Below are 20392 nucleotides of genomic sequence, written 5' to 3'. Positions count from 1 at the left end.
GTAAATGCAACTTGCATCATTGCTCGTTCCCAGTTTTCAAATTCAGCCACAATTCAAATAGTGTTCTCGCAAGAACTCTGGATTTCCAGGGTAGGAGAGCCCCCACATCACCTCTGGATGCCGTTCGGCTCCGAGGCAGACGCATAGAGACCAGTAACAGATGTGGCGGCCCTCGTGGCCCTCGTGAAAGTGATGTCTTTAACAGCCGCTGGCTTCACCTCATGCTTCTCCTCCCACCCCTCCCCCCCCACCCCCTTCCCCCCCTGTAAAGAACACAGGCTCTCCCGGGCTTGATCTTTCTGACTGTAGCAACCTGTCACCATGGTTACAATCCCCACGGCTGCGAGCTGTAGCCCGGAGAATATCAAGCAGCAGTGGGGCGGTCAGCAATGTCACGGACCATCACCTTCACTTGGACATGTACACGGGACAAGTGCTGTTTATTACCGTGTAATTAACGATTAATTGTTATTACTGTCTGAACTTAAATGATAAGACCCAACCCCCAGCCACCCCCCCCCCCTCCACCCACACACACACTCATACACACACACACACACACACACACAAACACATACAGTTCCATAGGTTTACATTGTTAGAATAATAATTAGTGTTCCACACAATTTGTTTATCATTATTTAGCTGTTTTATGTTCCTCTCTGTAGTAACGCTAAACGCCGGTAAACGGTTCGCCTCTTCAGTGACCTGTGCGCCAACACTGCTTTCATATCTGCCGTGAAGGACGAACAGCATAAGAGGATGAAAAGGCTGTAATGGGTTTTTCACTTTAAAAAGGGAGAATCAAAAGGACAGCACCCTGTTATCCTGATTTCCTTTCAGCTGTTGCGGAGCAGAACCAAACAGCTCTCCTTTCTGTCCCTGCAATGGCTGTTAAAGAGCTATTAATGGTGCATCGTCTTACTTTCAAGTGCTCTTACGAAGCCCACACACAGATATAATACATACCTGGGCTGCCATGGTAGGTAAAGAGTCTATAGAAATGTTACAATAAATGTTCTATACATACAGTAGGCTATTGATTAAATCATTGAGTACTAGATGATCTTAGTGCCATGCACCATTAACACCCATCTTATACAAACTGAGCTTTAATTAAAGCCCATAAATGCTAATAGTGCTATCACACATGCTAGGTAAACTGATTAACCCATACATTACAGCACTGGAACAGAGGAGTCGTGAGCGATAACACACTCATAGCAGGTACATTATGGAGGGGGAGGAAAGAGTTAAAAGGGTCGGGGGGAGCGGCTAGGCTTGACAGAGAGGACGCAGGAGGTGGAACAGTTGGGCACTTCAAAGCTTTGATGTTGGGGGGCTGGCTAAATGAAGGCGACTGCAGGTCCCTGCTAATGGGAACCCCATGGGGAGATGAGAGAGAGAGAGAGACCGTGGTGGACTGGACTAGACTGGACAACGCCATGTGGGTGTGTGGGCTTGTGTCTATCTGTGTCTGTATATACATGAAGGGGAGGTCATGTGTTGGTAACCTGGAATAGCTGAGTAGCTCAGTGCTGTCTTTGTACAGTAAAATAGCAGATCTCTCTCTCTCTCTCTCTCTCTCTCACACACACACACACACACACACACACACACACACACACACACACATACACACAATGACACAATCACTCACTCACCCACTCACTCATTCTCTTCACAACATATTAAAGGCTACCCAAACAACCATAGATTATGTTATCAATCCTTTATTAAATAATAATAATATTAATAATAACAATACTCATCATCATAAAAAGCACATTTCTGTACAAAGTCTCCAAACAACTGAAAGTCTGACCAGTGCCTTTATTTGTAGCAGTCCTTTTAAAAGTCTTTTAAGAACGTTTCCATTTTTTCCATCTGACGTTCTGGAACCTTCCGTGGGTTCTGGAACCGAGGCTGTAGATAAGAGAAGCTCCAAGGCACTTGGAAAAAAAAAAGTCTGTCCAGTGATGGGAGTCTCCGAGACGAGAGAAGGGGGTGTGGGTCGATGGGACGCTCCGTGGCCAGAGGTTCACCTTAGCCCCTTGGCCCGGTAAAGCTCGTGCTTGGCCCCGTTTCAGAACAGCCGAAACGCATCCAGCGCTCGCAGACTCTGGCCACATGCTGAGCACTGAGGACCAACCGGTGTGTGTCTCATGTTGCAAAAGTGTGTGCTTTGTCTATCCGTGTCTGTATGTGTGTGTGTGTTGGTGTGTATGCGTGGGTTTGTGTGTGTGTGTGTGTGTGTGTGTGTGTGTGCTTGGTCTGCTTATGTAAGTGTGTGCGTGATTTTACAGATGAGACAGCCTATCTCCTAAAGAACCAAAGCGAGATTTACACCTTCTGTCTGTCTCCTAAGAGGAGCTGACAAAAGGAGCCTGTCCCGATTTACCGCGCAAACCTGTGTTCTGTTAACCTTGGCTCTTAAAAAAAGGGGGTGAGTGTGAGAAAACGGCTGACAGGGAGACTAAAAGATGAAGGCTATGAAAACCAGACAAGGCAGGGCAGGGCCCAGCAGTCCACACAGTTCAAACCATGGAGGGCTTCAGTGAGAAACTAAAATGTCTGTGTTACCCTCATACGAGCCTCAGTCTACTGACTTTCAACCCTCCACTTCTTCACAGATTCTTCACCCTTCAAGTTCTTCTAGAGTCTTCTCTACCTCCATCTTTTTTGGCCAAGCAGAGGAGAGGACAACTGAGAACTTCAGTATATGGTTGTTTTTCTTTCCTCTTATCCTTCTACCCTCTCTCTCTCTCTGTTTGTCTTTTCGTCTCACTCTCTCTTTGTTTCTCTGTCTCACCATCTTTCTCTCTCCCCTCCTAACTCTGCCTCTCCCAGTTAATCTGTGTGTGTGTGTGTGTGTGTGTGTGTGTGTGCGTGTGTTTGCCGGCTGCGGTCTCTAAAAGCCCTGAAGCCCTTTGGCCCACCAATCTTCCAGTCCTTGCAATCCATAGGATGCACTGAAAAAATCCCCTGGCTGTTTCAGATGATAAGAGAGAGAGAGAGAAAGAGAGGGCAAGTGTGTATGTGTGTGTGTGTGTGTGTGTGTGTGTGTGTGTGTGTGTGTGTGTTTACTTGCTTGTGTGTGTGTGTGTGTGTGGATGTCTCCATCCTTCTCCCTCCTCCCTCTACACACAAACCACAGTATATATACAGTATACAGGGCCTCACACCTAAGCCTACAACTCTCTATTCTTCTCGTGACAAACACAGGTTGAATGTTTTTCTTTGTTAAAAAATGTCTTCTTATTTCTCCATCTTCTCTTACAGATTGGCAATTTGACCAAAATATAAAACACAAAACTCGTAGGAGCTAAAACAATCAAGTGAAGGAGCACTAAGATGGGAGCATCTAAAATTAACACAGACGTCTGACTGGACTGTGGTGAGGGCAGAGGATGAGTGGAAAGTAGCGGACAAAAGGTACTCAACAAAGTCCAAAAAAGTAAGGATGGACCACAAAAGCAACCACAATCGACGCCTAGGTGTCTAGACATTTATACTACTCCAGGTGAAAACTTGCGCCAACCCTGAAAACATTTCCTTCCTTTCCTTACAGTCCATGATTTTCTTAAAAATTAGACCTTCAGAAATCTAAGTGGAGTCTTTATATAATAGTTCTTTCTCTTTGTTTTGGAATAGGCATAAACTTGATATGTGTTGATATTTTGAGTCCACGCATCCCCACATTTTCTCTCCAGCAGGGAACAAAATTCTCTCTTTTCCTTGGTGCCCAAGTTAGTCAACTCAAAGACACTTCCATGGCCTGCAACATTTCATCTTGATTGCCAAGATCAGTCACGACATACAAAAAAAGCAGCTCGATCCACTGGCCCCCTCTGTTACACCAGTACTGGTTTTCATAGTCTAACGAGGCATAGTGGACAATCAAGAGATGAAACCAGGTCTCTGAGGACCTCCTTAAGAGGAGTCTGTTTTTTTGGGGTGGGATCGGTCATTGGAAGTCGTTGCCGTGGAGATCTCGATGGAGAAAGAGGAAGAGGAGCAGTGAGAGATCGGGGCACCACTGGTCAGCCCTCCTCCTCCTCCCTGCGTTGTGTCCCCCCCCCCCTCCTCTCCGTCCACCCTCGTCGTCCCCCTCCCCTCTCTCAGGCCTCGGAGCAGCAGCGTTGCTGGTTGAGCTTGACCTTGTGCTTGATGCCGTCGTACAGCTCGAAGTTGTAGTTCTCCAGCGTGGTGGAGGAGCGCGAGGACAGGCCGCTGTAGGAGCACGTGCAGTAGAGCAGCAGCCCCGCGCACACCGCGCCCAGCAGCACGCCCAGCGAGCTCATCACGATGATGGTCAGCAGGATGGGGTCCAGCGTGTACAGCCACGAGTTGTCCTTCTCCGACACGCGCGTCACCGGCAGCTCCGACGGAGGAGCCGTGGTCCACTCCACAAACGGGAAACCTGCGCAAAAGGGGAGAGACAGATGGATGACACTCAGATGATTTATCTTTAACAACAACCAACGCACAGCGTTGCTGTTTCATTGGAAGAATAAGACCATAATCCTTGAGAGAATGAAAGAAGGGTGAGTCACAATAGTGTTTGTATTCCGCAACGGATCTTCAATATTTTTTAGAACATTTAGACATGAACATTCAGTGGATGAGTGTAAGTGTGTGTGCAAATTAGGTAGCGGTCCATTTTCCTCTCATATTTAATGATGGGGAAAAGATTGCTCTTGAGGTGCCATCAGCCAAATGCGTTCCCAGTACTGACCTCCGACCAGAGTGGGTGTTAATGTAAATGCAATACAACTAATGCTGGCAGTGATGTTTCCTCTGTGTGGTTATGTTATTGCTAATAATATAAAATCGCAAGGGACCCAACAAGGAACTGCCATAGTCACTGTTAAGTAGAGTGATTTCACCAATGGAATCGCCAATTATGCCTAAGTGCTTAGACAGGCCCTTAAAATGCCTGGCAACCAGGGGAGTGTGGGGTGAAAGCGATGGCATAATTATTTCCCATTTGGGCTAATGTCTGATGGCGAGACCAGAATGGGAGGAAAAGAGGGATGGCGGTAGAAACGACAGGAGATGAACAGACTCAGGCTCGAGCGATGATTTCTGGGCAAAACAAAAGGCTGCTTTATGAGTCAGATGAATTCATACTTGGGCTGACAGTAAGATAGAAGGCGGCAGATAACAAGTGGAAAGTCTGGATTCACAGGCAGGCGTCTATGCAGATGGTGGTGGGGGAAGGGGGATGGGGGGGGGGGGGTGTGCTGGTGGGACCTGATTGATGCTCTCATACAAACACCAACAGAATTCTGAAACATTATGCAAATCACTGTGGAATCTTGTCTTGTGCCAATCTATTCATCACATCCGTGCATCAATATTTATATATTATACAAAAAAAAAAAATTGTATGAAATCGCACATGTTCACATATTCAAAGCTAAAACTGTCACTGTCTTGATGGTCGGCCGAGCTTTACCAGGGCTTTACTGACACCTGACAGAGAGGGGTTACATCGGAGGGATCGTACCTTCGTTGACAGGATCGGCACCGTTGAGCAGTCGGCTATCTCCGATCTCCACCGGCCTCTTTTCTGTGGGCGAGAAGGAAGAGAAACGCCATGTTGAACCGATGCTCCAGATACAGGAAAAAAAGAGTCCATCAGGAGATTAGATAACAGAATGCAGCTTCAAATGTGCTTTGTGCTCAGAGGTTTACAAAAGACGGCCGAGTTATTTTCAACTGGGAAAGGCTGAGATTGAGAATTACCGTCAAATGAAAGAATAGCAATAAACACAGAAAGACGCAAGCGCTGTCTGCCTGGATGTGAGCAGTTCTGAAGTGAGTTTGTATGAATCTGGAATCTACTTTCACTTACTGCATTCTGGATAATTTCAAATTTTTTTAGACAAAGACACTATCAAACATGCACACACACACAAACACACACACACACACACACACACACACAAACACGCACACATGCGTGCATACACATACACACACACACACACGATAACACAGTTTGCATAACCAGCGTAGTAGAAAAATAAGATTTTATTTTGTACATTCCAAAAACATCCCAAAGACTGTCAAATCCATCAAGCAAAAATATTCATCATGTATATATTTGATATATATGTGTAGATATATTGCCTTTTCACAGGAAATGCAGTTTAAGATTGAGGTACAGCCTACTGAAGTTTTAGAGTACATTCGTAATGCTAACAAAGTGCATCATCTTCTTCATCATCATCGTCATAAACATCATCATCATCATCATCATCAACACTACCATCCTCATCTTCATTGCCACCATCCTCCTCCTCCTCATCATCATCATCATCACTGTCGTCTTTACAGAGAGCATTGCCACTGTTACGCTAAATATGTTTGCCATTGTTCTAGCCCGCCCCACACTTGGGTCGTGGACAACGAACAAAGTGAAAACAAAAGCCGAGTGTGCAGCCTGAGAACTCCACAGCGGGAGATGGTTCTGTATCTTTGTTTATGCATGCCGCCCCCCTGACACATCCAAGCGGAGAGTGTCACGTCCAAGCCTGTGCGCCAGGCACACCAATCAATAGGAGATGCTGAGCCGTGCGAGTTTAGAGGGGGGCCGTGGGTTGCATCGTTGAGTGATATGTGTTCAGGACACGATTAGACGAGGGGGGGAGGGGGGCGTGGGGGGGGGGGGGGGGGGGGGGAGAAAAATATATGCAACCGCTTCCGAGTGGCACGCTTGGTGATGATCCTCCGCCTCTGAGGCCCTGGACCAGAACGCATGAGTCACCTTGCGCCATGGAGACAGCTGACGGGTGGACTAAATCCCCACGCGCGCCTTTTTTCTTTTTACACTAACGACACGAAAAAATGTCTCTTTCTTTTCCCTTCACTTTCTCTTCCCTGTGAGCCCTGTGTGTGTTTGAGAGAGAGAGAGAGAGAGAGAGTGCGTGTGTGTACTGTATGTGTGGTGTGTGTGAGAGAGGTGATATGCTGTGCTGGGGTAGCAAGATAGAGAGAGAGAGAGAGAGAGAGAGAGAGAGAGAGAGAGAGAGAGAGAGAGAGGAGCGACGGTTTGGAATGGTGCCCCTTCGGCGGCAGAGCGAACGCCAGTCTTGAGGGAGCTTTAACTCATTAATGCGGTCTCCAGGGACAACGCGAGGCGCGGAGAAGAAGGAAAACTGGTGTGGGGGAGGGGGAGGGGGGGATGTGTGTGCCTGTAACGGCAGCCTTAATAAATGCTATCTGGTCCATTAACTAATTAAAAATATTAAGAGCTTGGAAAAGAATGCGCAGAGAGGGGCTGAGAGAGAGAGAGAGAGAGAGAGGGAGAGAGAGAGACTTAAGCAGAGGTACTTCACTGGGCCTCAGGTTGATTTAAAAGCACGTCGCGAGGGAGTGCCAAAACATCTCTTAGCGCGGCTCTCCATCTCGAAAAAGGGAGAGGGATAAAAAAAAAATCAAAGCTAAGCGCTTCCCTGAGCCAAGCCTCCATGTCTCCCTCTGACTCCCCTCCGTCCCCGCACTCGTTCCCATGGTGACGGCACACAGGTGAGAGCAGGAGGGGGGGGGGGGGGGGGGCAGAGCCAGGTGAGCCGTGTCGGCACGCCGAACCGTCGGCCGGCACACTCCTAACCTCCGAGAGATGTCCGCCGCCAAAAGCGCAATTATGATTAGCGATTGACAAAATATGTACTCTACACAGCACATCAGCAAATAAATTGGGGAAGCAAAAAGCAAACTGGTTCCCTCACAACAAAAAGGATAATAAAGGGGCTTTTGAAATGTATGCCTCTCTCAGTACTGCTCTCCTCCTCCCATTCTAATGATATCTTCTGGAGGTTAATGAGACATTAGTCGATACATTTGTCAATACCTCTTACTGTGGAGTGGCTAAGAGTGCATACGTTACTCACAGATGACCACAATAAGGCCGGACATAAGGACCGCACGTTGTGGCCGCGGACAGGACGGACGAGGAGCAAACTTCCTCGTCTTTCCGTCTGAATAAAAGGCGTTGTTTCTCGTTTTTTTGTGTCGTTTGCAGGGCTGCCCGCACACCCTAGCGGCTAAGCAAAATGGCTCCCAGCTGTGTGTGTGTGTGTGTGTGTGTGTGTGTGTGTGTGTGTGCTGTGTGCTGTGTGCTGTGCTGTGCTGTGCTAGTCTGTTCCGTCGTGGTCTGGAGTTGTCTCTTCCCTCATTAGGGAAGTAGGTGGTGAGGGGGAGCAGCTGTCTTTGTTTATCTGGGAATTTTTTTTCCGATGTTTTTTTTCTCTCTCTCCCTCTCCCTCTTTCTCTCTCTTCTGTTTCTTTTTTATCAGGGAGCTCAGCAGACAGGCTCTCTCTCTCTCTCTCCCTCTCTCTCTCTCTCTCTCTGAATAATACTCGCCCACACATGATAGTGTTGTGAAGCGCCGGGGCATGGGGGAACAAAGGCGGTAGGTTGCTGTCACCGAGGATCCAAAGAGAAACAAGAACGCATGCTGATGCTTTTTGTGGCAAGACACCCCTCACCCCTCCTTCACCCCCCCCCCACCCAACCACCTCACATCACATCACCTGCATCCTTCACCCCTCCACACACACACCTCCATCTCTCCATCTCTCTCTTTTTCCATCACTCCTTCGCTTCCTAATCTCTTCAGGTATTCTGAGACGGGGAGCACATATGGTAACTGTCTCTGTTTAAAATTACACCTCGGAGTACAAACCGTTGGCTTTTAAAGGGAAAAAATAAATTCCTCTCTCTCTCCCTCTCCCTCTCTCTCTCTCTCCGTCCTCCAGGGCCAACACGGTCTGTTTAAAATCAGACTCACTTACACAAACACAACCTCCATTGTCATGTTTTGCCTGTAGCTCCTAGTAGACTATCTGTTTGAAAGTCTCCGAGGTACTATCAACAGACCGCCTGTTTTCCTTATTCTCCACTGGCCACATGGCTATAACTCACGTCCAAATGATTCACAGGTGCTGAGCTCGTGGAAACAAAATACAGTATCGTAGGGAAAATTCTACCCCACGGACCAACTCTCCTAAAGGTGCTTTCCCGCTTTGCATGGGTGTGAATTATTTTTTTGACAGTGTTTAGATCACTGACTTACAAAATGGCACGTTACTGTTTGCCTTCCCATGATTTAAAAAATCAGCATGCTTGACCTTGTAGCAGTTAGCAAGCACCCCGTTCCTCCTCAAAACAGTGCATTTCTCAAGGTCTGGTTTTATTTGACGAGTGCACACACACACACACACACACACACACACACACACACACACACACACACACTTACACACACACACACACACACACACACACACACACACACACACACACACACACACACACACACACACACACTCGCTCGCACTGCAACTGTCCCGAGTCGGGATTTAAACCCTTGCTCAGCGCGTCCATGCTGGGACCGGTCCAGGCAGAACCGAAAGACCCAGAGCCGAAACGTGCCAATTTTTTTTTTCTCTCTCTCTCTCTGGCTGCGGCGTCTCTAGTAAACAGGCTTAGCTGTGGAGGCCGAGACAGCTCCACTGGACTTATAACAGCATCTAACAACGAAAGGCGCGAACAAAGGGAGACAAAAAAAGACAGAGAAAGACTCAGAGTCTAAAGGAAATCTATAAGTAGGATCTTTTCTCCTGTTGTCTAAGACAGTTGCCACGGCAGCATCCATTGAGAGGATAGAGGAAACACATCGAGTGGAAACACCGCTCCCGCCTTTTTTTTTCTTTTTTTTTTTTTTTCTCCAATGTACATTTCTGATCAATGATCCAACTCAGTGTAAAAGTGAGGTTCACAGTTTGGGGTTTGGTTTTTTCGTGTCATCGTCATCGTCTCTCACTGTCTCCTCGGCTTCCGATTGGTTCAGAAAGTGTCAGGAAGTCCGGAGGAGGGAGAGCGTTGAGCGTTCTCCGGCCCCCCCCGCCGGCTCAGTCAGTAATGGGAGCAGCCGTCGTCTTTGTCGAGCCAAACTGTCAATGCTGGATCTGGCCCAAGGCGACCGCTGCTGCTTCCCCCGGGGTAGCGCGAGGTCTGGGGGCTGTAGTAGGCGGCGGCCGGCAGGCTCTTCTGGGCCGACGTGTGGCGCCGCTGGCTGCATATGGCCACGGCCAGCACGGCGGTCGCCAGGATCAAGATGGCGCCTCCGCCCGCCAGTATGTAATACCAGTTGGGGGGCATGGGCGGCACTGTGCGGGTGGCTAGTGTGGGGTGACTCCCGTCAGGAAGGGCTCCCCCTGGTGGAGACATACACAACAGTGGGCTTTGGGGGGAAAAGAGGGAGGACAAGAGTGCTTGGCGAGCTACTACTAAGGCCCATAGCTGGTCCACGTGAAGAGTTCACCAGTTAGTCTTACTTTAACATTAATTTTTACCGACAAGGTTTGTGGTTTTCATGTTCCAGTAATAATTACAGTGCATGAGGGAATTTTGAGGAGATATAAAAATGGTTTAACAGTTGGCTGAATGTTGTGGGCTTGCTATTGCATAAAAAGCCATATAAAAGACATTCAAGAGTTACTCTCCAAAAACCACAAACTGGTTGTCCTGCTTTACATGGACCGTTATGGGGTTTTCAACGGATGCAAACTACATTTGGGGGCTTCATTCAAAAACCAATCAAAGGAGTCAGGAAGTCAAGCAGAAGCACATGCAGACCCACTCCTTAAGCATTTTGATTTTTTATGTTGCTTTTTTTTTTTTTTTTTGCTTCATTTCAACACAAATCTGACCAAGGCAAGCCAAGACCGAATTCTTTCAGTGCTCCTTAACCCTTTTGGCAAGCGTATGTGTGTGTTAGACGGGGGGAGGGGGGGTGCGTTTGTAGGGGTAATGCACAGCTCTTCCTTGAAGGCGCATGAAAAGAAAAGCATGTTTTGCAGGGGGATTTTGATGGACGATGTCCCAGCAGCGACGTGCCTGAAAGGCCTATTCAGCTGGCTTTCATACGTGCAGTCCACGCATGATGCAAGGCTGCCTCAAAGAAACCTCAAAGGAAGAGAAGAGAAAGGCCTGACTCTATTTCGAAAACCCTCAAAAAATAGCACTTTGGGTGGGGAATAAATGCTGAAATGTATGGCAGGCTACAATACAACACCACAGACATGACATATTTTTGGAAAAATCTTCCAGCAGTATGCCAACGGTTCCAAAAAGCACAGAGATTTGACACAGGATTTGGGGTTTGAGACACAGCAAGTAAAGGGTCCTACGCAGAGAGTCTGATAGAAACTGTTTAAGGCCACCAGCCACCATGATCCAACACATCAAGGAACACTGCAAGCATCATACTGTACCTACATCTTTCATCTGTGCCCAGTTCAAACACTAACTCACCATTTGAGACATCCCCCATAAGTCTGTCTGAACGTTTTGCACGTTAAAAATAATCTGAGACGTGTTAAGTATATTTCTTATCACTCAGTACATACAGAAACAGCCAATATGTTGTGCATCGGGCTCTAACTGACAGAGAATAGGAGCTCTTTGTCTTAAACCTAAATGTGGTTGCTATTAGGCCTCCCACATACCAGAGCAACCAGTTGAGGATCTGCTCCTGACAAAGACTAATGAGATTGTTTAAGGAGAACAAAGGATGTATGCTTGAGACGTCTGACTAACACACCCTGTGTTTGGGTAAAGATCGCACAGCTACTGAAGCAAAGCAAGACACAACGCAGCAAGGAAACCATTGCTAAAGCTATCAGAGCTGTCAGAAAAAGACACTCACTCCAAATCGAAGCTCAATATCAAACTCATAACAAATAAAAACATAACGAGGGGAAGCAGGTCTAGTGAGGCTTCTCCTTTTACTGGTAAGTATGTACACAGCAATTCAAAAATGCATACAGTATACTGAGCACATGCCATATACCATGCATGTGCTGGTGTGTGTGTATGTGTGTGTGTGTTTGTGTATGCACGCATATGTATATAAATGTGTGTGTGTGTGTGTGTGTGTGTGTGTGTGTGTGTGTGTTTATGTGTGCATGTGTGTGTGTGTGCTCATATATGAATGTGTGTTGTGTTGCACACAAAACAGTGTGTGACTCAGATGTACTGCATGATTGGTAATCAGGTGGGGGTGTGATGTTAATAACATTACAGGTAGCTGATTTTCATCGAGACAATGTTAATTGGGAGCTTCCAAACACACAAACACACTCTCTCTCTCTCTCTCTCTCTCTCTCTGTCCCTCTCTCTTGCACACACACACACACACACACACACACACAAGGACACTCACAAACACACACACACATACACACACTATCAAGATACCAAGCTACAATCAAATCAAACCAAAACAAAAGCACAAAAGCTCTACACCCAGACAGTGCCATCACCACTCCCCAAACTAAGCAAGCACAGAATGCAACCATTCACACAGGACGTAAGGGGCAAGAGAGGAACAGAGGTGCTCCGACTCACCTTGAATAACAGGAGGGAACGAAGAAAGCGGCTCTGTGAGAGAGACGAAGAGAAACAGGGAGACAGACAGAGAGATAGGTAGAGAGAGAGAGAAAGAGAGAAAGAGAGATGAATATCAGCCCAGGCATTTGAAATGACAGACAATCAAATGTGAAGTTTGAAGGCCTATTAAGTAAGTTGTTAGTAACTGAGCTGATAGCGTGTGGTTGCTAACGGTCTATGTGCACTGGTTGGTACACGTTCCAGTATGGGCTTAGCTTCTGTTTTTGCACACTTGGCTCCGCGGCCGTGCAGCTGCGATGCCACATGTCTACACACACCGACCCGAGCGGAAGACAGGAGACGAGCGTCTACAAAAGTGGAACAGGCAAATGACCGGAATGCAAACAATTACACCAGTGCAGATGGAGGAGAGGATGAAACAGGAGGGAGGAGAGGAGAGGGGGGGAGAGGAGGAGGGGGGGGGAGAGGAGGAGAGAAGGGGAGCTCAGGGAGGGCTTTTTTTTGGCAGGATGGGGAGAGCGCAGGAGGGAGGAGCGCCGAGCCCGACTGCGCTCCTCGATAAGAGCACTCCCAGCATGCTTTGAGGGGGTGGGGGGGGCATGGGGAGGTGGAGAGGGAAGGGATCGTAATTCTGGTGTGTCGGTGCCGAGGGATTCCTAGGTCTCCTTGGCCTTCCCCTCAGCCCCAGACAACTCCTGATATGCAGAGCCAGCATGACGTCCGCACTTCCCCAGTTTCGCCAATGCACCTGCTTACGACAGGCGACTGGCACCTCTTGGTCAGAACCCACCCAATTTGCCTAAGGTTTTTGAGACTGGCACTAGCATTAGTGCACTAGCAGAAACCTCTTCACACCTATTTAGTGACTCGCTGGTGGGAGAGTTGAAAATCTCTGCTCTGGGGACAGTCTGTTTACAGTGCAGCCAGAGAGAGAGAGAGAGAGAGAGAGAGAGAGAGAGAGAGAGAGAGAGAGAGAGAGAGAGAGAGAGAGAGAGAGAGATATCGAGGGGTAGAACGATGCAGATTAGCATCTCCGGGCCCATGGGGCTTATATGGCCTAGTTTTCTTGCATTCTTTTTTTTTCGCCTCACTTTCTCACTTTTTTTTTTTTCCGTGAGCGCGTGTGTGCTGTGTCACTTGCTCTCTTCCCTGTCCTTTCATGTGGGTAATTTTGTTCTTAGAGACACAGTGGGGTGGTGTCAGCTACTGCTGAGATGGTAGGTGGGAGGTGTGTGTGTGTGTGTGTGTGTGTGTGGGGGGGGGGGGGGTGGAGTGGAGTTGGCTGGCAGACTGGTAGAGACCTCTGCTCACGGGAGCAAGTGACAGTTCAGAGTGTAGGGAAAAACAGCGAAGGAGGAGAGGAAGGGGGATAGAGAGAGAGAAAGAAAGAGAGAGAGAGAGGAAGTAGAGAGTGACAGCAGCAAGGTGGGTGGTGGTGGGTGGTAAGCTCAAAGAGAGCAAGAGAAAGAGAAGGGGAAAGAGAGGGAAAGAAATAGCTAGAGAGGGATAGAGAGAGAGAGAGAGAGAGAGGAGGCAAGGAATGTGACACAGGCCTCAGCATTAAGAAAGAAGTGAGGGAGAGAGAAAAGGAGAGAGAGAATGAGCAGCAGATGGGAAGGGAGGAGAAGACGGAGTACAACTGGCCTACAGGGGTGAACCAGCAGACAGGAGACAACCCCAATTGTGGGGATGAAGTGATGAGAAAGAGGAAACGAGAGCGGGAGTGAGGGACATGTTCGCGAACGAGGGAGATGATGATGTGTGTGTGTGTGTGTGTGTGTGAGAGAGAGGCCGGACGGGCCGGACGAGGGGGTTCCAGATGTGTGTGTGAGCGGACGGGGACTTACGGGTGCACTCCTCCAGCGGCGTGCTCACGCTCATGTGGACGTTGTCGATCCAGATGTGGCCTTTGCCACTGTGCTCAAAGAGCCCCTCAATCACCACCTGGCACAGGAGACAGCGCAGACAGAGACTGAGGAGACTGGACCCATGGAGGGCAAAGGTCACAGGCAGGCACAGAGAGTCATATGCATGTATGGATAGAGATATGTGTGTGCTTGGTGAAAGCTGATCTATTGGGAACAGAAAACTACAAAACGAGGTTTTGTTTTACAGTGGGAAAGAAGAGGCACTGGAGAATAGAGTCTAGCAACAGCTAATCACACACACACACACACACACACACACACACACACACACACACAATTTATCACCCTTATGGACGATTTTGTCAAAGGGACTCCAGCTGAAACATTAAACCTCAATACTTCATCTGTAAAATTCTCCATCACTCCAGGTTTCCAATTGCTATTAAAAACGTTCACACCCAGCAAGTGGTTGACTTTATGACAAATATCATTGAAATGTAGAGGCTATAGAACACTATTGAGGCAACGTGACTAACTGTAAATGCAGACAGTACCATTTGGTTTCCTGATCTTCATGGAGGACAAAAAAATTCAAAGTACACCTTCTACTGTAGGTGTACTGTAGCTGTCTAACTAGTAGCTGAACTTTCAGCTTTTAAAAAGATAAATAACAAGCATGACATTTTTGCTGTCTTTGATATAACATTTTCTTAAAGTTCACGGGAAATGCCATCATACCTGGAACTCTTTCGGGGAGCGGGGGAGGATGGTGCGGCCTTCCTTCCACACGGGGCCCTGGTTTCCTCTCAGGGACCAGAGCAGGGTCTCCTCCAGGTGGGGGTTCCTCAGGAACACCCGCAAGCTCCCTGGCCCCACCAGCTGGTAGGAGAAGAGCAGGCAGAGTGGCCCCACGTCGGCCCCCAGCTCGGGGCTCAGGAGTCGGGCTCGCTGGCCCTCCATCTCTGGGCTGGCCTCCATGTACAGGTAGTTCCCCAGACCTTAGGGAGAGAGCACAGATTGTGGAGAGTTAACGTTGTCTAGAGTCGAAACGTTGACATTGTGTTGTGCAAGTGTGTGCTTAAACTAATTCAATTTGTTCAAATTTATTGATGACATTTCACACCCTTTTTGACTCGCTCAGGCATGAATACCACAATCATCCAAATTCTAAAGCCACTCACATGGAATCAATATTCTGTAATAAGAATGGGAAATGTGAATGGGGAAAAGCAAATTCAAAATACATGGTAGAATTTAGTGTGTGACATATTGGTTTAGAATGTTCTGGAATCCCCTTTGACCCCCCGCAGAGCTCAAAAAATGACTCTTACTAGGAGGCGCACACAGGGTTCAGATAGCTTGTCCAAAAGCAAGGCTTGAAGGGTACAAATACAAACAAGCCCTGCGGCTTCTTCCAAAAGGACTTTGTGTCAGTCTGCTTTTTTTTCTCCCTTTTCCACAGATGAAGGAAGAAGGGAAAAAAAACAAAAAAACAACTGCCTCAGACGTAACATGTTTGTGTCAGCCAGAGTTGTTTACCGCGACAGTTGCTTAGTTTGTAAATTGGGCCTGGGATTTCTCCTCAGCCCCGTTAAGGCAGTGGAGTGGAGGAGACTGAAGCTTTGAGAAGGCAGTCGGCTGGAACAGGTTTGTCTGTGAGATAAGTAGCCCCACTGGGCCACCATACGCCATCAGCGGGTATGCTGATTAAATCACCTGTCTCTCAGTGTGTGTGAGGGTGTGGGCAAGAGTGTGCAAATGAGAGTGAGGGGAGGGAGAGAGAGTGTGTGTGTGTATGTGAGAGAGAGAGAGAGAGAGAGAGAGAGAGAGAGTGAGAGTGAGAGAAATTGCTTTGTTAAAGAGGTAGGAGAATTCTTTGCTAATGTCAATTTCAAATGAATGACAATGCCATTTTGAATGACAAAAGAACTGTGTGTGTGTATGAAACAGGTATTGACCAAGCATAGCTGTTGTGTTCAAATGTAAAATTCTAGAGTTGGTGTTAGGATAATACGGCCTGATACAATTATTTTCGGAAGACAATGGACCTTTTTAATGAGGATGTAACGGCATTACTATTTTCTTCTGTGTTGTTTCTTTGACATGCTTTGTTTGATTCTCTGATTGATAATGAAGCCATAACTGAGTGTGTGTGAGTAGCAGCGATCATGATAAATCACCATAAAAAGTAACAAACATTTCAGCATCTCGGAAAAGAATATGCTGAGAGCAGCATCTGCTTTGCAGATGACATTTCAACTCCATCTGCTCTCCGTCAGGAAACTAGTGATGGAAGATGGAAAGAGGTGTATGTGTGTGTGTGTGTGTGCGTGTGTGTGTGTGTGTGTGTGTATGTGTTTGTGTGTGTGAGACAGAGAAAGAAAGAAAGAGAGAGAGAGAGGTAGAGGAAAAGAAGGATGAAGGGAGAGAAAAAAGGGAACGTATAGACACCAACTGGGGATTTTGACAGGGTGTCCACAGGCTCTTCCCAACACCATGCTAAGTGTTGAACATGTGCTTGACGCACCATCCAAGCTGTCAGCCCGTAGCTCTGTGTGTGTGTGTGTGTGTGCACGCGTTTGTTAGTTTGCAAATGTGCTTGTGCATCCGCTAGATCGCCGCTTGCCGTGCCATAAACCACACACGGCCACGGTGTACGCCGCCCATCTTTCCCCCCTTAACGATCTCCTAATGCCAGCACCGGCATGCTGCCAGTTGCCATTAAAGACACGGGGAGATCCCGGTGTCTGATTGGGCAGCTCCCTCGACACTCCCTGATGCCCCTCCTCCTCTTCCTCCTCCTCCTCCTCCTCCTACCCCCTGGCACTTGGCGGTTCGCTCGGCAGACGGGAGCGTAAACGAGCGCAAACGAGCCCTCCGTTTCCTGTGTGCTTTGATAAGCTGGTCATACATTATTAATCCATTTTCACAGCCTCCTGCTGGAGCAAGAATGTGAGAGTGAGAGAGAGGGAGAGAGAGAGAGAGAGGGAGAGATAGAGGAGACGGAGAGATGCACAGTGGGAGAGGAGTGAGATGGAGAGATAGCAACTGAAGGAAAGTGGAAAAAAATGATGGGGAGAGGGGAAGACAGAGAGATACGCAGAACAGAAGAAAGGAGAGGACAACAATAGAAACACAGAGAACAGAAGAAACATGAATGGCATGAAGAGATGTGCGGCTGGAAAGGGAGATGCAAAAATGGGACGTGAACCAGATCGAGAGAGACTAAAGAGATGAACTTGAGAATGAGTGTTAAAAAGTGTGTGGGCGAAAGTGTATAAAGTGTGTGGGCGAATGCAGCCCCCTAGGCCTATGTGCTCGAACCCTTTCACCCCCCCGCCCTAACGGGTATACAGGTGTAAACACCCCCTCCCATCCCTTACCTTCTAGAAACATCTTAATGTGTGACACCTGGGGTCAACTACGATCTGGACCGAGCCCAAGAGAGAAAGAAAGCAGCCAACGGTGCTCCGAGCGATTACATTAGTCCTCCGTGGTGAGGGGGAATCGGTGAACTCTGACTCGGATGTGAGATTCCGCTCAAGTACCTCGGAATGCCGGAGAAATCCCCAGACACCCTTCCAACCTCTTCCACGGATTGTTAAATCTTCCAGCGAACGTGTTTGAAATACATCAAAATCAATGAATTTTAAACAGGGTTAGGATAACAATCCCTTTGCCCTACGTGTGGAAAAAGTGAACAATATCAGAAACCCAAGGCTTTTCCCTAAAAAAAAACCTGCATATTTTATTCAAGATAGCAAAAATGTCGCTTTTTGATCTTGGGTATTTATAAAAGGAAATGAATAATGATTTCTTCAAGAAGGCACTAAGTACACGGAAGTCTACTTAGGATGCGAAGACCTGCCTGCGAGGTAGTGGAGCGCTCCAGAATGCCCTGCTGGGAATTTCGCTTTTCCATAAGATTCTGCAGCTCTGAAACCAATTAGATTCTTTGCATTAACCCTTTCCTTGTTGACTTCAAAAGGGCCGAATAGCTCCTGTATGATGTAAAAAAACTAAATTACATTCAGCCGAGCTGAAATAAAATGTATTAAGCAATACTCAATTGAGTGTAAAACAGATCGATTTGAATAATCACCCAATTAAGTATATTTCAACCATGACTGAAACCAAGGAATAATGAAATATTTAAGAAAAAAAAAAATACTTGAAAATTTTGAATTTTGGACTCCTCAGTTATAATGACTGAAGTGCTCATTGGCTAAACTGAGCTGCCTTCGGGGTTGAATACCTTAGATATGCAGGTACAGAGAGCCAAGGTGTGAAAACAACACGGCGTCAGTGCGGCGGAAAAAGGAAGCACACAATCGTGACAGAGCGTCGTCACCGAAAGCGTGTGAGGCGAGTGTGTGTGGAGAGGAGTGCGGAGGCATGCGGATAGTTCCGGCATGTGGAGAGCAGACCGCGAGGGGATCGAGGGAGGGAGAGGAGGCAGGAAGGAATGGATGGATGGAGGGCGGAGGAGAGCTCGCACAAACAACGTGTCACCAGAAGAGGACAGCCACATAATCATCTATAATCCCCCTCAGAGGGAGCTGCCCCAGGCTGGCTGTGTGTGTGTGTGTGTGTGTGTGTGTGTGTGTGTGTGTGTGTGTGTGTGTGTGTGTGTGTGTGTGTGTGTGTGTGTGTGTGTATTGGGGAGGGGGAGTGGGATGCTTAAGAACACACTCTGCCTCAGATTTTGTGGTCTTCAAACGGTTCCACATGGAACCTCACATTTGGGGGGGGGTTGTGTGTGTGTGTGCCTCCAGGATGGCTGTCAATGGATGCAAAGAAAAGTGGTTGTCCTAAAGCAACACAAATAGTTGTGGGAATGATGGATGAATTACTGGAGAGGAAATTTGTAAAACAAAGCTGTGGATGCACAGGACTGTAAACGAATGTTTGAATGTGTTTACAATCCAGTCATTTCATCAGGAAAAACAACAGAAAGGCAAAGGCTCTTTGAGTTTTTGTCCATTTACCTATGCACATCTACTGTATGTTTCATGACGGCACAATATGGACACTCACTGGCCCAAAACCATTATTCTCTTGCAAGGAAGGGCATTTAGTCTAGGCAAAAAAAATCACCCAACCCAAAACCAATTGCAGAGATTATTTTTGTTATATTCAATTAATGAATCCTTCCCATATCACCATGCCAAAATTGGAATTATTTGTTCACAGGTCAGTGGCCAAAATCTTTACCTTGGTCAGTTTCACTGAACTCTCACAGAACAGGAGATACGTGAAAATTAGATCCAATTCTTTCATAAAGGCATGGAACTTGGCGAACGTGTAGAACATTTTCAGATAAAACAATACGGTAATCCAAAACCCTAATGGTTGCCATGGCAATGACTGCATGTTCCACTAAGCATATTTTGCATCATATTTCCTGGTTTCTGTGTATTCTGCTGATCAGGAAACTGATGGTTAAAGGTGTCACTTGAGGTGTCACTTTCTAAAGCCACCAACCCCCCCCCCCCCCCCCCCCCCAACTAACCTTACGTTTCTTCAGAATTTTAACCATCATTTTCTTTCTTGACACCTTTAACCTTCAGTTTCCTGAATACAGTATGATGTGACACATGATGTGGTTCCCAACAACACTGCTCAAAAAGTTGCCTCGTATTATCCACATATAAGTCTAGTGGTAATGCATTTTATGAGTGGGCTTTTGTCAATGTTTATACAGTACATGTGTGTGTGTATATGTGTCTTTATATACAGCATGTGTGTGTGTGTGTGTGTGTGTGTGTGTGTGTGTGTGTGTGTGTGTGGATGTGGGGGGGGTAATATTTGTGTGTGCATTTGTTTGTGTGGGAAGGTGAATGTGCTTTTGTCAATATGTTTATGCATGTGTGTGTGTATGTGTGTGTGGGGGGTGCTATCTGTGTGTGCATTTGTGTGCGTGGGAGGGTGTCTGTAGGTACTGTGCGCAGCAGGAGACTCACTGTTGGAGCCCAGGGCCATGTCCAGGCTGGGTGTGGGGCTTCTGCTGGAGACGTGCAGGGCCCAGACGAGACCAGAGGCCGGGTCGTGAGTCCACCCACACAATCCCCGCTCAAAGTCACACACCCCCTCCTGA

At 47.4% G+C, this 20392-nt stretch overlaps 1 protein-coding gene across 4 annotated transcripts in view; it reads right to left on the bottom strand.

Annotated features, from left to right (window-relative positions):
* Positions 1 to 4095: 4095 nt before the first annotated feature.
* Positions 4096 to 20392, bottom strand: part of nrp2a (neuropilin 2a) — a 73081-nt gene continuing 56784 nt past the window's right edge. For 2 of the 4 annotated variants that reach the window (XM_062528320.1, XM_062528319.1), the window contains 6 exons: positions 20259 to 20392; positions 15034 to 15293; positions 14275 to 14371; positions 12425 to 12457; positions 5513 to 5575; positions 4096 to 4423 (listed from right to left, as the gene is read on the bottom strand). The exon at positions 20259 to 20392 is cut by the window's right edge and continues 22 nt beyond it. In XM_062528320.1, the coding sequence (XP_062384304.1) occupies positions 4122 to 4423; positions 5513 to 5575; positions 12425 to 12457; positions 14275 to 14371; positions 15034 to 15293; positions 20259 to 20392 (889 nt within the window). In that variant the 3' untranslated portion in view covers positions 4096 to 4121. Of the gene's footprint in view, positions 4424 to 5512; positions 5576 to 8530; positions 10231 to 12424; positions 12458 to 14274; positions 14372 to 15033; positions 15294 to 20258 lie in introns of those variants that run through there. The other 2 variants (XM_062528321.1, XM_062528322.1) reach the window with 2 other exon arrangements.

The sequence above is a fragment of the Sardina pilchardus genome, chromosome 23, assembly GCF_963854185.1.
Source record: "Sardina pilchardus chromosome 23, fSarPil1.1, whole genome shotgun sequence".
Taxonomy (NCBI): Eukaryota; Metazoa; Chordata; class Actinopteri; order Clupeiformes; family Clupeidae; genus Sardina; species Sardina pilchardus.
Note: the sequence above shows the minus strand (reverse complement) of the source record. Positions and strands in the feature narration are given on the sequence as shown.